Here is a 15,174-nt window from a genome sequence, read left to right as displayed (position 1 = left end):
TTCTTATTTTCTTTTGGCCAATTGTGATCTTCAATCAGTCTGCAATTCTCAACATTTTCAGTGCTTCAAAAGTTTGTTCGCCATGTTTTCATATACTGCAAAATGAGGCCCTTTAACACATTTATATATTATTACCCATTTCCACTGCTGTAATAACCACCTGCCATTGTAAAGAGTTTTGCATCTGCATTTCTTTCTACAGAGTGCTGAGCTGACGTTTGCTAGCTATGAGATAATTGGGGAGGGGAATCAGCCCATATTTGATTTGCGCCTTTTCATAATAAAGGTGAGCATCCCGTAGCAATTCTCTTCCACTGATTTTCCACTTATTTCTAAGTGAAAAATCACACTTAATTGCGGCAACGAATGCCTTCATAGACCAGCAAAATCACATTGCCTATCCAGAAGGGAACACATTGTATTAAAGACTTCAGGCGGCAATTCTGTGGGTCGGTTGATGCAAAACTTTGTAGGCATCTGTCTGTCTCCAGAGACAATGGAGTGCACCTCCAGGGGTGAAGTCAAAAATCTGTTAGCCCCAAAGTGACCTCCTTGGGGTGCAAGCCTGGGTAGTGTGTATGGAGTTCCTGGGATGCCCACCTGAGAAGACTCCCTTTCGGCCTTGCTAATGTGGTCCAAAGGAAAGCAGAGCAATACGTTTCGCCCCAGCTTGGCTGTAGGAGTTGCCGGAAGGAGGCTGGTACAAGGCACCATCCGACCATCTAAGGGACTCCACTCTGGGTTTGTGTAGGGTTTACTCCTTCGCCTTTTCTTTTCCCAAAGTTATCCCTCAAGGCTGTGGAGGTTTAGTGAAATATACTGGGAGTCGAGAGTGGATTTCATACTCTTTATTCAGCTCATAGTGTTCAGGAGGAATGGAAGTTCCCCAGAATGTCTGCTTTATATACATTATTTACACAATGGGCCCCACGTGATTGGCTAATTCTGGGATTCTCCCGTAGGCCAATCAGGTTGCGGATTCACTTCCACCTGGAGCTGGATTGGGTGGCTCCTGTGGACCAATCAGACTGCTGCATTCTGGAGCCTATTGTTCTAGGACCAGACTGCTGCATTCTGAATCCTATTGTTCTAGGACCAATCAGACTGCTGCATTCTGGATCCTATTCAACTCAGTACATAACATTTAGGGGATCAGAATTTACCTTCTCCTAGATGGGCTACCTTCTCAGGTGGACGAGACCCATCTGCTCCTCATTTCCCATGCAAATGAAATCTAAAGTGGCCAGTCCTCAGAATATAACATCACTACCATCCAAATCTGTTGCCTTGGACATTCCTTAGCTATAGATCCCTGCTGGCATTTTCACTATCAGGAACTGCCTTTACACTTTTGATGCACATCACAGTATGGAGTCAGTACCTGTGATGTTCCTGCGACAGCTATATGGGTGATAGGTTGGTATTATTATTTTTTTGAAGGCCAGGCTTCTCGTTTGTGTGTCTCACTGTATAAGACAAACTTCCTCAACCTCGGTCCTCCAGATGTTTCGAGACTACAATTCCCATCATCCCTGACCACTGGTCCTGCTAGTTAGGGATCATGGGAGTTGTAGGCCAAAAACATCTGGAGGGCTGAGGTTGAGGAAGCCTGGCATAAGAGAACTCACAGTAGGCACTTAGTTTTTGTTACCTGGTGTAGTGGTTAAGAGCGGTAGTAGTCTGGTGAACCAGGTTTGCTTTCCTGCTCCTCCACATGCAGCTGCTGGGTGACCTTGGGCTAGTCACACTTCTCTGAAGTCTCTCAGCCCCACTCACCTCACAGAGTGTTTGTTGTGGGGGAGGAAGGGAAAGGAGAATGTTAGCCGCTTTGAGACTCCTTCGGGTAGTGATAAAGCGGGATATCAAATCCAAACTCTTCTTCTTCCCCCACTTCCTCACTTCTACAATCATCATTCTGACTTCCACTACAGTGGTACCTCAGGTTACATACGCTTCAGGTTACATACGCTTCAGGTTACAGACTCTGCTAACCCAGAAATAGTGCTTCAGGTTAAGAACTTTGCTTCAGGATGAGAACAGAAATCGTGCTCCGGCAGGGCAGCGGCAGCAGGAGGCCCCATTAGCTAAAATGGTGCTTCAGGTTAAGAAGAGTTTCAGGTTAAGAACGGACCTCAGGAACGAGTTAAGTACTCAACCCGAGGTACCACTGTGCTGGGAGAGGAACAGGGAGAGAAGATAATGGGCGGGGGGGGGGTGTCACATGGAAACTGAAGAGTGCATATGCTTCAAATATCCGCGGTGCTGTTGAGCAGCTGCTATCCTTTACTGAGTGCCAGTGGGAGTTAGAAAGTCACAACAGCAAAGCAACTCTTGAAGCCACTTGAGAAAGTGGCCCCAGCGCTTGGCAAACTCGTTCACAGGAAGTCCTTAGTGGCTGGTAACTGCTATGCTTGGTACCCGACAAGCTGAAGAGCCGCAGCTGCGATGCACAGAACCACCACCAAGAAGATAAGAACAGCCCTGCTGGATGAGGCCAATGACCCATCTCATCTAGCAATCCTGTTCTCACAGTGGCCAACCAGCTGCCTGTGGGAAAGCAGAAAGCAGGATTCGAGCACTCTCCTACCTGTGGTTTTCTGGTTGTTGTTTAGTCATTTAGTCGTGTCTGACTCTTCGTGACCCCATGGACCAGAGCACGCCAGGCACTCCTGTCTTCCACTGCCTCCCACAGTTTGGTCAAACTCATGCTGGTAGCTTCGAGAACACTGTCCAACCATCTCATCCTCTGTCGTCCTCTTCTCCTTGTGCCCTCCATCTTTCCCAACATCAGGGTCTTTTCCAGGGAGTCTTCTCTTCTCATGAGGTGGCCAAAGTATTGGAGCCTTAGCTTCACGATCTGTCCTTCCAGCGAGCACTCAGGGCTGATTTCCTTCAGAATGGAGAGGTTTGATCTTCTTGCAGTCCATGGGACTCTCAAGAGTCTCCTCCAGCACCATAAATCAAAAGCATCAATTCTTCGGCGATCAGCCGTCTTGATGGTCCAGCTCTCATTTCCTTACATCACTCCTGGGAAAACCATAGCTTTTATTATACGGACCTTTGTTGGCAAGGTGATGTCTCTACTTTTAAAGATGCTGTCTAGGTTTGTCATTGCTTTTCTCCCAAGAAGCAGGCGTCTTTTAATTTCATGGCTGCTGTCACCTGTGGTTTTCTAGCAACTGGTATTTAGAAGCATTGCTGTGTAGGCAGAGCATAGCCACCATTGACAGCCCTCTCCTCCAGGAATTTATTGAATCCTCTCTTAAAGCCATCTGCGCTGGTGACCATCACTGCTTCCTGTGGCAGTGAGTTCCATAGTCTGACTTGTGTGCCCTGAATCTTCCCATGTTCAGCTTCACTGGATGTCCCCCACCTGTTAGCTTAGCTTGCCCAATACTCAGGTATAATGATAACTGCATCTAATATATTATAATCTCAGAGTATTGCGGAAGAACGATGTCAATCAACATCTGATGATCTCCTTCTACCAGTCCACAATAGAAAGTGTCCTTTCATACTGCATCATCGTGTGGTACGCTGGTTTGACATCAACGGATAGGAAGTGCCTACAGAGGGTGGTGAATACAGCACAAGATATTTTGGGCTGTCCCGTGAATCCACTGGATGATATTGCAGAAGAACGTTGCCTTAGGAGAGTGAGGAAAATTCTCAGGGATGATTCACACCCTGGCCGGCACTTTCTTGATCTCCTGCCCTCAGGCAGAAGATATAGAAGCATGATTAGTTGCACCAACAGGGTAAAGAACAGCTTCTATCCGTGGGCTGTTAGGCTGCTGAATGAAAAGATAACAACAGGGCAACTGACTTTCGGGTTTGGTGTGTGTGCGTCAGTAAACGAGGGGAATTAAGACTAAGAGAGCTGAGTGGGGGGTGCTCATGTAATCTCACTGTAGACAAGTTGTACCAGTGACAATAAAGTATTTCAATTTCAATATTTCAACTTAATATACATAAGTTGTAAAACTATTTCTGTACCCTCGTGTCATAAAAGGTAAGGGCAGTGTATGAAACATCATAAAAAAACCACAGCAGAGTGATTTGGCATTCATGCGCTGCTTGCAGCGTGCTTCCTACAAACATCTGGTAGCCACTGTGAGAACAGGATGCCGGACTAAATGGGCCACTGGTAAACAATGCTATCCTAATGCTCTTATCCCTATATTCCAGATTAGGGCGGACTACGGTTCACAACAGCCCGGCCGTGTCAAGGAAAGTCGAGGCTACCCCAAGAGAATGGAGGAGGAGATGCAAAACACCTCCAGATGGCAGCGAGGACTAAATGCAGAGCTCGGTTTCGCATGCAAGCCGGCTTGCTCCATTGGCAGACATACTTGACGTTTCAACTGCTGAAACGCAGAAAAGAGAGTGGGGTATAAGGCTATGGAGTAAGCGCGGCGAGGGCGACACAGATGCTGTGCAATCGGTGCTGCGCAAGCCCCGCCTCCGTTTGCCCGCGCCGCGTTCCAAGCGCCAGGTTCGACGAGGAATGCCTTCCCAAGCCGACCCGGAAGCTCGCACCTTGCGTACGCCTCCACTGCATTTACAAGTCTATGAGTTGTCTCCGTAAGCCCGCCCAGGCCTGTCTAGCTTGCGGCGCAGCGCCGTCCTCTGTGATCCGGAAACGGGACTCTCTCTAGGAGCGTGGGCTTCCGGCGAGCGAGCTCGCCTCTCTTCCCAAGGCGGCATGGCGCTGCCTTTCGACTTCGAGGAGTCGGTCTTCGAGGGGCGCTGCCGGGAGGGGAAGGGACGCGGCTCCGCCTCTCCTTCCCTCGGCTACAGCCCCCGGTGCTGTGAGCCCGAGGTGAGGGAGAGAGAGAGCAAAGGCTGGGGGTGGGATGAGAGGAGGCCCCATAGACTCCTGGGAAGTGTAGTTTTTAACCCTTCCCCCCACAGAGATACATTTCCCAGGATTCATTGGGGGAAGCTTTAAATGGGTGTTGGTCCAACCACGCAGCTCCCAGGGCAGGTTTTGTCCATGCTTCTGCCTTCCCTGACCTGGTGCCCCCCACATGCTTTGGACTGAAACTCCCAACAGACTGAAGCTGGTTGGAATTGTCATCCAAAACATCTGGAGATTGCAGCCTTTGTTCTGGCAAAATGTGGGGCAAGGCGGTTGGGGGGTGATTTCTCCCCCCATTTGGTGTTTTTAAAATTTTATTTTATTATTAATATTACATTATTATCATTATTGCAATTATTATTATTATTATTATTATTATTATTATTATTATTATTGAAATTATATTATTATTATCATTATTGTAATTATTATTATGCTGCCCATCTGATTGGTTGCCCCAGCCACTCTGGGCAGCTCCCAACAAAATATTAAAAACACAGGGACTTAAAAGCAATCCATTACAACTTACTGAGGCCTGACAGGATGCACCCCTCTGAAATTTGTCACACAAACACACAAATTTTATAAACCTGCCCGTGGCTACCCAGAACTTAAATACACACTTAAGTACGTGATCTTTCACACACCCTTTCAAACATATGCGTGTGTAGAGGATCCCTAACTTTTTTGAGGGGGGCGTAGGAAGAGAGAGAGAGAATGAGAGAGAAAAAGACGACCTGAAATACAGGACAAAACTGTATCAGTACAGGACATAGCATTTTACATTGAAATATGGGACAATCCTGTATTAGACAGGACAGGTGGCAATCCTATCTGGAGATGACCAGGTTGGGGAAGGCTGATTTATGAGGTAGAGGGGAATTCAGTATCATAAAATTGTAAAGGGACCCCCAAGAGTCATCTAGTCCAACCCCCTGCAATGCAGGAATCGTAGCCAAAGAATCCACAAGAGATGACTCTGTTTAAAAAACTCCAATGAAGGAGAGTCTAACAGTCCATCAAACGGCTCTTACCTTCAGAAAGTTCTTGCAAAACGTTCGACTCTTCCTAATTGTTTAAAGAGCCTTGTATCCCTGTTGTGCGGGGCGGGGGAGTAAAATCAGAGTCTTGTAATTCTTTGCAGCAGGAATGGTGGAACCTGTGGCTCACCAGATTATTGCTGGCTGGAGCTGATGGGAATGAAGGCCACGGTCTCCCAATCCCCACTTTGAAAATGTAGGCAGTTTATTCTTTTGGCATGAGTTTTCATAACTAAGAGCCTGCTTTGTCAGTCTGATGGATGGGTGTATCCAGCATGCAAGAGTCAAATGATATTTATGGAATCGATTGGTAACCCAAGCAACACAACTGATTTTTCTCCCCTTTTCCTCCCTTCAGTGGTTTTGTGAAGAAACAGACTGGGACGATGATGCCGAATGTGTCAACATTAAGAAATTCAGAGGAGATTTGGCATACAAGCAGCAAGAATTTAAGGTATTTTGGATACTATTATTTGAATGTGTATCTTTCAGGCACATGATAAAATATTGCACGCGAGAGCATGCTTATATCATTTATCCCCATGACATTTTTTGAACGGACAAATACTGACTCAAATCAGAGGGTTCCCCTCACTGTTTTTTCTTTGATTTTTTTTTTAATTCTACGTTTACATTTTGCATCTTGCCCACTTTCCTTTTCATATTTTGGTGTTGTTGCAATTGGTCCCAGGAATTTGGTAGAGGGCAAGGTGACAGGGAGATGGCAGAATGTCAGCTGGGTGCTAGCCTTGCGTAACAGCAACATCCTGTGCACATCAATGGGACTTGCACCTAGGTAAGGGCGTTTAGGACTGCACACTTTAGTATTTAAACAAGGAACCTCAGAGGCCAAATGCCACACTCCACACTTTTCTGTCTAGCCCTCAAGTCTTAATGGCCCTTAAAAAATGACTGCCCCCCGCCCCCTAGTGATCTTACCTGGCTGGAACGCTTCCTGAGAGCCAGTGTGGTGTAGTGGTTAAGAGCGGTAGTCTCGTAATCTGGGGAACTGGGTTCACTTCCCCGCTCCTCCACATGCAGCTGCTGGGTGACCTTGGGCTAGTCACACTTCTCTGAAGTCTCTCAGCCTCACTCACCTCACAGAGTGTTTGTTGTGGGGGAGGAAGGGAAAGGAGAATGTTAGCCGCTTTGAGAGTCCTTCGGGTAGTGATAAAGCGGGATATCAAATCCAAACTCTTCTTCTTCTTCTTCCTTGAACTGTGACAACACATCTTGTTTGCCTTGATGGAAGGCGGGAAAGTGGTGCGCGTCTGGCCACATCCACCGCTGCCATGTGGCCCCCAGAAGGTTACCTAGAATTGAATGTGGCTCTCAGGCTGAACGGAAAAGGTTCCCCGTCCTGCTTTTCAGCATTAATATTATTTCTTACCCTAGAACTTGGGCCTTGATCTTGCTTTATGCCTAATGATTGCACACAGATCTCAGGCCACCCAGTCTTCCTGAGTCGCACTAAGTTCAAGCTCGGTATTTGCAAAATCTCGTTTCAGAAGGCTCTGTGCGAATATTCCGGCTGCCTCGCGCTGCTGCCTCTCAGCAATGCTGCCATGCGGAGAGATGTGCAGGAGAGCCAGGCTCGTTGCTTTGCTCACCTGGGGAGACACAAGGAAGCCTTGGATATCGCAGAAACGCTGGTTGGTAGTTTCCCCATTTCCCCCCTCTTTTTTTAATTGTTGCACATAACACCAGTCTTGAAAGACCTACACTGGCTCCCAGTACGTTTCCGAGCACAATTCAAAGTGTTGGTGCTGACCTTTAAAGCCCTAAACGGCCTCGGCCCAGTATACCTGAAGGAGCGTCTCCTCCCCCATCATTCAGCTCAGACACTGAGGTCCAGTGCCAAGGGCCTTCTGGCGGTTCCCTCACTGCAAGAAGCCAAGTTACAGGGAACCAGGCAGAGGGCCTTCTCGGTAGTGGCACCCGCCCTGTGGAACGCCCTCCCACCAGATGTCAAAGAGAACAACAACTACTAGACTTTTAGAAGACATCTGAAGGCAGCCCTGTTTAGGGAAGCTTTTAATGTTTGGTGGATAACTGTATTTTAATATTCAGCTGGAAGCCACCCAGAGTGGCTGGGGAAACCCAGCCAGATGGGCGGGGTATGAATTATTATATATTCTATTCCATCTTTCCTCCAATGAGCTCAAGGCGGTCTACCTTGTTATCCCTCTCCCTGCTTTCATCATCACAGCGACCCTGTGAGGTAGGTTAGGCTGCGAGGGAGACTGAGGCTACACACAATATATTTAAAGCTCATGACTTCCCTGAAAGAATTGTGGGAAGTGTAGCTTGGAGGTTGTAGCTCTCTGAGGGGTAAACTACACTTCCTGGTATTCTTTTGGGGTAGTAATCTGCTTCAGATTTATGGCATGTACTCATTAGGGGAGTGCCAGTTCAATGAAGACATCGGCCCAGTGTGTGAAAAAGGCAAAATCCTTGTTGTGGGATCATTAGGAAAGGAACTGAAAATATGATTATTGATATCGTAATGCCATTATACAAATCTGTGGTGTGACAGCATTTGGGATACTGTGTACAGTGCTGGTCATCTTACCTCAAAAAGGAGCGACTCCACTGCGAGGAAAGGTTGCCACATTTGGAACTTTTTAGTCTAGAGAAAAGGTGAGGAAGATAGACATTTATGCATAGCATGGAGAAAAGTGGATAGATAACAGCTTTTCTCCCTCTCTCATAACACCACAACTTGTGGATGCCCAATGAAGCTGAATATTGGAAGGTGCAGGGCAAACTGAAGAAAGTACTTCTTCATGCAGGGCATAATTAAACTCTGGAACTCACTCCCACAAGAGGCAGTTGTCAGGTGTTCAGCCTACACGCGAGTAGGACCCTAGCAGAGGCACATGCCTAACTGGCATGTTCTCTCCCTCATGGTTGATCGGGAGCTTCAAAAGCTTTCTTCAGCCTGAACATCACAGCGACTGATGCCAACTGACACCAGCACACTTAGGGATCTGCAGAGTTGGTGCATCATGCGTAACAGACCCCAGCAACTCAGCATTTTGGCTAATCTACTTTATTTACATATAAACCCACACGGAGCACTGCAACATGGCTCCCTCTCTCTCTAGCATCAGACAGCAAAGAGAAAAAGGACAATAGTCCCACTTCATGGAACACAGTAACACAAACATCCTTCGTCACTTCCCACTCTGTAGAGTCAAAACATACACCGTCATGTGAAAGACAAAAATCCCATGACTGCAGTCATGGAGCAGGAATTCTAACAGTTATGGCCACTAACCTGGGTGGCTTTAAAAAAGAGGATTGGACACATTCATGGAGGTAAAAGCTATCAGTGGTTATTAGCCATGATGACTGTGTTCTTGCCTCCACAGTTGGAGGCAGCATTGCTGCTGAAACCACAGGAGGGGGAGAGTGAGGGGAGAGACTCCAGCAGGCAAGGCCTCCTTCCATCTGCCTTGCCCCACCCTCCAGTCTCTGCTTCTCAATTTGTATTGTAATATTTTATGCACCGTGGCTTGCCGTTGTTTTATTGATTGCCATTTAGAAATTATTTATTGTAATTGTTGAGAGTAGATTTCTGTTTAATTTTTATATGCTGATATTTAATATTATTCTATATTATTCTAATGATTGTTGAATGGGCTGTAACACTCATGCAAGCCAGTAGTTCATTAGTTTGTAGAAATAAAAGGAGTTAGGCTTCACAGCTAGCTTCTGCGTTATTTATACTCTGAATGAGTCTGGTGCTCACAATGCACAGTTGTGGGTCCAGTGCACTGGGACCTGTTTTCCAGGATTGGAAGGTCTCTGAAAGTGCTCCAGTCACCTAGCCCAGCCGGGGCAGAACCAGTTATTGAGCCCAGCCGCTGACATCGGTTGAAAGGCGTACTCACAGGTTGCTTATTTTAAAGCTATGTCTTATCACATTTTTGTATTGCATTAGATTGTTATAAGGTGTACATTCTTTGTTTCTTTAGCTTGTAAACCGCCTTGGGTATTGTAAGATAGAAAGACGGTATACAGATTAAAAGTGGTGATGATGATGATGAGTTCTCTTGGGCTCGAATCCTGCTTGCTGGTTTCCCACCGGCATCTGCTTGACCACTGTGAGAGCAGGATACTGGACTGGGTGGGTCACTGGCCTGATCCTGCCTGCTCTTAAGTTCCTATAGACCAAGGCCCCTTACTGAGTTTCATGACTGTCACTTAGTTTGCAGAAGAATGCCATTATTCCCCACCCATTGTTTCTCCAGAAGTGTTTCCACTGGTGCTATGCCGTATATGTTTGCGGACATGTAGAGGAAACCACATGCTCCATGTGCCTAACACATGGGGCATAGCATCTGTCCTCTGGAACAGTTTTAAGCTGGTTTAGCTGGTTTCTAAGGCCACATCGGGACGTGGGTGGCGCTGTGGGTTAAACCGCAGAGCCTAGGGCTTGCCGATCAGAAGGTCGACGGTTCGAATCCCCGCGACGGGGTGAGCTCCCACTCCTCGGTCCCTGCTCCTGCCAACCTAGCAATTCAAAAGATAAATAGGTACCGCTCCGGTGGGAAGGTAAATGGCGTTTCCGTGCGTTGCTCTGGTTCGCCAGAAGCGGCTTAGTCATGCTGGCCACATGATCCGGAAGCTGTATGCCGGCTCCCTTGGCCAATAAAGCGAGATGAGCGCTGCAACCCCAGAGTCGGTCACGACTGGACCTAATGGTCAGGGGTCCCTTTACCTTTACGGCCACATCTGTATGTAACAGTATGCTGTGTGCTGGTATCTCTACCTTGATCAATCCCACTTTGCTCTCCCCTGGCAGAGATGGGTAAACAAGCCTGAAAAGGGATAGCTGAGCATCAGTGCCCAACGCTTTGGTTGTGGTTCGTTTCTCCCTAACAAATCACAATTGGTAAGCCAACTACAAACCATTGTTTCAGGCTGGTTCGCAGGTATGGTTTGTTCAGGCAAAGAAAAGCCAAAATATTGCCTTTGCTGGGTTTGGACATATCCCTAAGGTCTCCACTTTCCATGCTTCTGCCAGGCAACAAGTGAAATAGGAGGCACTGTGAGCTTGTTCAGGCAGTAATTTTGGCTTTTCGTTATGTGCTATCATGGCCATGGTGTTAGCTCTATTGCTTCTTCTTGCCCTGTTAAATTTGGATAATATTTTTAAGCCGTCTGAGTGCGTACTTCTTTATTCAAGAAAATGTGTCCCCCCACCTTTCCAGATTCTAATAAAAAAAGTCAATACTGCATCCTTTTAATCCTCAAATTTCTTTTCTTTCTTGCCAGAGACTAGGAGCAACAAACACTGACCACATAACAACAGTACTAGGGCTGCAGCTGGCCATTTACCAGACTCTGGAGCGTGTCGAGGAAATAATTGGGTGCTTACAGCCGCTGATTTTGTTGCACCCCTTTCACCCAGGGAACTGGAAGCTGCTTGCTGAAGCTTATGCGAAACTCTTGGAGTTTCCAGCCCCATTGTCTCTGTCGGAGGCGGATCTCTTGCAACCCGATCGCTTGACTGCAGGCAACTGTCTCAAAGCTTCGGCAGAGGAATGCAGATCCCAGTGCTGCAAAAAAGACAGCTCGAGGAAGGGTTCCTCTTTGCAGTTTTCTCCCTGGACAAACAACAGCTTTGGATCTTGTGAGGAACGCCAAACAGGAAACGGGCATTTTGGTGCCTTGGGAAGGACGAAGGCACCTTTGCATGCGACCAAGGCGGTTGTACCTGATTCCTCGGGACAAGAAGGGTCTAAAGATCTTTGGATATATGCATGTGCTTCCTTCATCAGAGCAAGGTAATGTGCAACACTGTCTATAAAATTATCACTGTGTGTGTACAAAATATTCCATACAGTACTCCTCTTTTTTTAAAAAAAATAAAATTAGACAATTTCAACATAGCAAATTATCAATCCAAATAATCAGTTACATTATTTGTCCCCCCCCCTCCCTCTCTGCCCCACCCAGGACTTCCCTCAGCTCCCCTCTCTGGTTTCTTTGCACATATTCTCTGCATGTTATAAGTAAGTTCTTTGTTTTTTTTGGGCAGGTCTTGTCTTACAATCCCTAATAGAAATACTTCTGGTTTTTTTTTTCCAAAAGTCATTTTAAACATTTTTTCCAGTTTGTTATGTATCATTTCCCAAAAATTGTTAACTTCTCTACATTCCCATCACATATGATAAAAAGTACCTTCTTTTTCTTTACATTTCCAACATGTGTTTGACCCGGTTTTGTACATTTTTGCTATTTGTACTGGTGTAGTATACCATCTGTACATCATTTTCATGTCATTTTCTTTCAAAAAAGAACATTCTGTAAATTTCAGACCTACCTTCCACAGTTTTTCCCAGTCCTCAAATTGTATATTATGTCCTGTATCTTGTGCCCATTTGATCATGACTGATTTGACCTCCTCGTCTTTTGTTTCCCATTCTAGCAGAATACATACAGTTCTCCTCTTGACATATATTTATTAATAATATTTATATCCCACCTTCCCAACAGAAGATTGCTCAGGGTGGCTCACAATAAAAGGAAAACATGTCAGACTAGAAACTAAAACCTATTAAAATACACACTGGAAATCGCACACCCTAGAAACAAGCTACGCTTGAAACCAAGAGGGGCTTCAAGGTTTCTAAAGGTTACCTACTTTTTAAAAAAAGTTGATGTTGAGTGAAGCCATCTCTTGACTTCTTCTGCGACAGACACAAGGTTTACGTGATTACCGTAATTTTCGCTCCATAACACGCAGTTTTTTGCTCCTAGAAAGTAAGGGAAAATGCCTGTGCGTGTTACGGAGCGAATGCACTCGACCGGAGCCATGGCTGCCGTCAGTCAAGCAAAGCGGAGCCGCTTGCAGGGCTTTGCACAGCTCTAGCTTTGCTTGCTTTACAGCCAGGAGGAGGGGGAGGAGCTGAGGAGGAGGGAGGGAAGGAGAGCCATGCCAGCAAAGCGGGCAGCAGCCGCTTACACGCGAGGAGGGACAGACGGGAGCCATAGCAAGCCGGGAGAAGGCAGGCAGTTCAAAGCCAGCAGGCGCTTTTAAAGTAGCCGGTAACAGCTGCTGCAGCCTCAGCTAGCAAAGGTCCCAGCGCTCTCTAAATGGAGCAATGAGGCTGCAGAGGGACAGGAGGGCTTGGATCAGGAAGGATAAAGTTTAAGCAACCAGCAGCAAAAAAAACCCAAAACCAAACTGGAGCTCTGAGCCACGAGCGCAGTGAAAACCAGGAAGTAAAAGAAAAGGCTATCCCCCCTCTTCTCAGCTGTTTTCAGGCAGGATAGATTTGAGCATTGTCTGGGTCCTAGTGCCCCTACTGCTTTTTGTGCTCCATTCTATTGCTGCTGGTGGCTGCTTATCACTCAAACTGAACCTGATACCAGTAGCCACCTGTACAAACAAAGTAGAAGGCTGCAAGGAGGAGAGCTTTTACATAGCTAATGGCAAATCCCCTGCAATCCAAGTCCTCCTCACTTGCTCAAATCTATTCTGCCTCAAAACAAGGAGCAGAAGAAAAAGGCTGCAAACTGTTAAATGGAAAAAACCCCAGGCACAGGGCAAATACCTTAAGTATACCTTTAAAGCAACAGTGCTCTTTCCCTCCCTGCTCAGCTCGCAGAAAAGCTGCTTCTCCACCCACCCCACGCGTGCTCCTTATCCCTTGAGTGCTTTTCCTTCCCTCCCCACTTAAAACGTGGTTACAAAGCACGGATCCACATGGATCCTCAGGATTTTTGCACTGGGTCACCCCAAACTCACCATCAGATCACATGTCTGTGGCCACAGCATGAACCACAAAAATCATACATCTACTGTTTCATTTAGAATTTTTTTTCTTGTTTTCCTCCTCTAAAAACTATGTGCGTGTTATGGTCAGGTGCGTGTTATAGAGCGAAAAATACGGTAGTTAAAAAAAACAAAAAACCAAAGCCTCATCTGGCTCAAAATCATGTAATATTAGCAAGAGCACCTTATGATACTGAGATACATATGACCCTGGCTGATAAATTTTGGTCCAGGTTTCTACATTGTTCACAGGAGAAATCATCCATATTGCTATCTTAGGGGTGAAAGAGACATGACCCTGGAAATCTTTTATCTTTCTTTTATGGTTTTGATATTGTGTTAAACCGTGTTTGGGTGTTACATTTGAACCTTTTCTTTAACACTCTTTTCAACTTGGACATTTGTAAAGAAATAGCTCCGCTGCAAAACACTCAAACTTCCCATATTGGGAACTCTTCCTGTGAAATCTTTAAATTCAACAACGTTGTCATGTATTCATTTTGGCTGTCAAAACTCTTACAACTCCGCTGTGTTCACTCAGCTTTACTTTCCCTTTTTATCCAGGCTCTTGCTGCAGCTCATGCAGTCGAATCAGTCTTCCTTTGCGTTAGAGCGTAACTTGAAGGCTCAGCAGGAAATTGAAGACAAAATCACATCCTTCGGCGTGAAAGGCGACGCCTTGTTTTTGATGACTGAGGTGAGTGGAAGTTCTGATCCAGGTTAGGCAACCTTGGCCCTCCAGCTATGGCTAGACTGCAGCCTCTGTAACCCCCGATCGTTGGCCATGGTAGCTGGAACGGATAGGACTTCAAGATCTAACAAGATCTGGAGAGCCACAGGTTCCCCACCCCTGCCAGAAAATGTCAGAAGCCACTCTGAATGTATAGAATAATAATAATAATAATTTATTATTTATAACCCACCCATCTGGCTGGGTTTCCCCTTTTCAGCCTGAGGGCCACATTTCCTTCTGAATACCAGTTGTTGGAAACCACAGGAGGGCGCTCTTGTGTTCAGGTCCTGCTTGCAGGTTTCTGACGGACACCTAGTTGTCCACTGCGAAGACAAGATGGTGGACTAGATGGACCATTGGCCTGATCTAGCAGGTTCTTCTTACATGCTAATGTAGCCCGCCTTTCCCCCCCTTCCCTGCAGGTCATGGGAGAGGACCTTGTCCCAGAAAAGCTCAAGGAGGATGCTCAGGGAGAGGTGAAATGCTTAGGTGCTTCAACCTTGGCAACCATGATGACTGTGACTGCCGTGGAATTTGAAAGGAAGTGGTTTCAGAAGCTCAGAGACCAGTTGCCACACTTGGACTGTCACACATAGCGCAGCGTGCCTGCACGGAGACTCTTGGATGCATTTTTGGTTTTTCCTGGTTATCAAGATGATTTGTATGTAAGTGCCTAGAGCAGGGGTCTGCAACCCGCGGCTCCGGAGCCGCATGTGGCTCTTTTACACCTTTGCCACGGCTCCGGGGCGGA

The 15,174-nt window shown here is 46.5% G+C and overlaps 1 protein-coding gene across 2 annotated transcripts; it reads left to right on the top strand.

Moving 5' to 3' along the window:
* The first annotated feature begins 4,670 nt into the window (after window positions 1-4,670).
* LOC309539489 (uncharacterized protein C8orf76) lies at window positions 4,671-15,174 on the top strand. Of its 2 annotated transcripts, XM_082235810.1 has the most exons (6): window positions 4,673-4,822; window positions 6,260-6,355; window positions 7,410-7,553; window positions 11,185-11,696; window positions 14,255-14,387; window positions 14,846-15,132. In XM_082235810.1, exons 1-6 carry the CDS (start codon window positions 4,706-4,708, stop codon window positions 15,017-15,019), a joined length of 1,176 nt encoding a protein of 391 aa, XP_082091936.1. In that variant the 5' UTR covers window positions 4,673-4,705; the 3' UTR covers window positions 15,020-15,132. The 2 variants fall into 2 exon arrangements, with proteins under 2 accessions (XP_082091937.1, XP_082091936.1); XM_082235811.1 differs by lacking the exon at window positions 7,410-7,553 and having other exon boundaries at window positions 4,671-4,822; window positions 14,846-15,174.

Source organism: Podarcis vaucheri (genome assembly GCF_965113315.1).
Source record: "Podarcis vaucheri genome assembly, chromosome: 8".
Taxonomy (NCBI): domain Eukaryota; kingdom Metazoa; phylum Chordata; class Lepidosauria; order Squamata; family Lacertidae; genus Podarcis; species Podarcis vaucheri.
The sequence above is the reverse complement of the archived record's forward strand: the minus strand, read 5'-3'. Positions and strand labels throughout refer to the sequence as shown.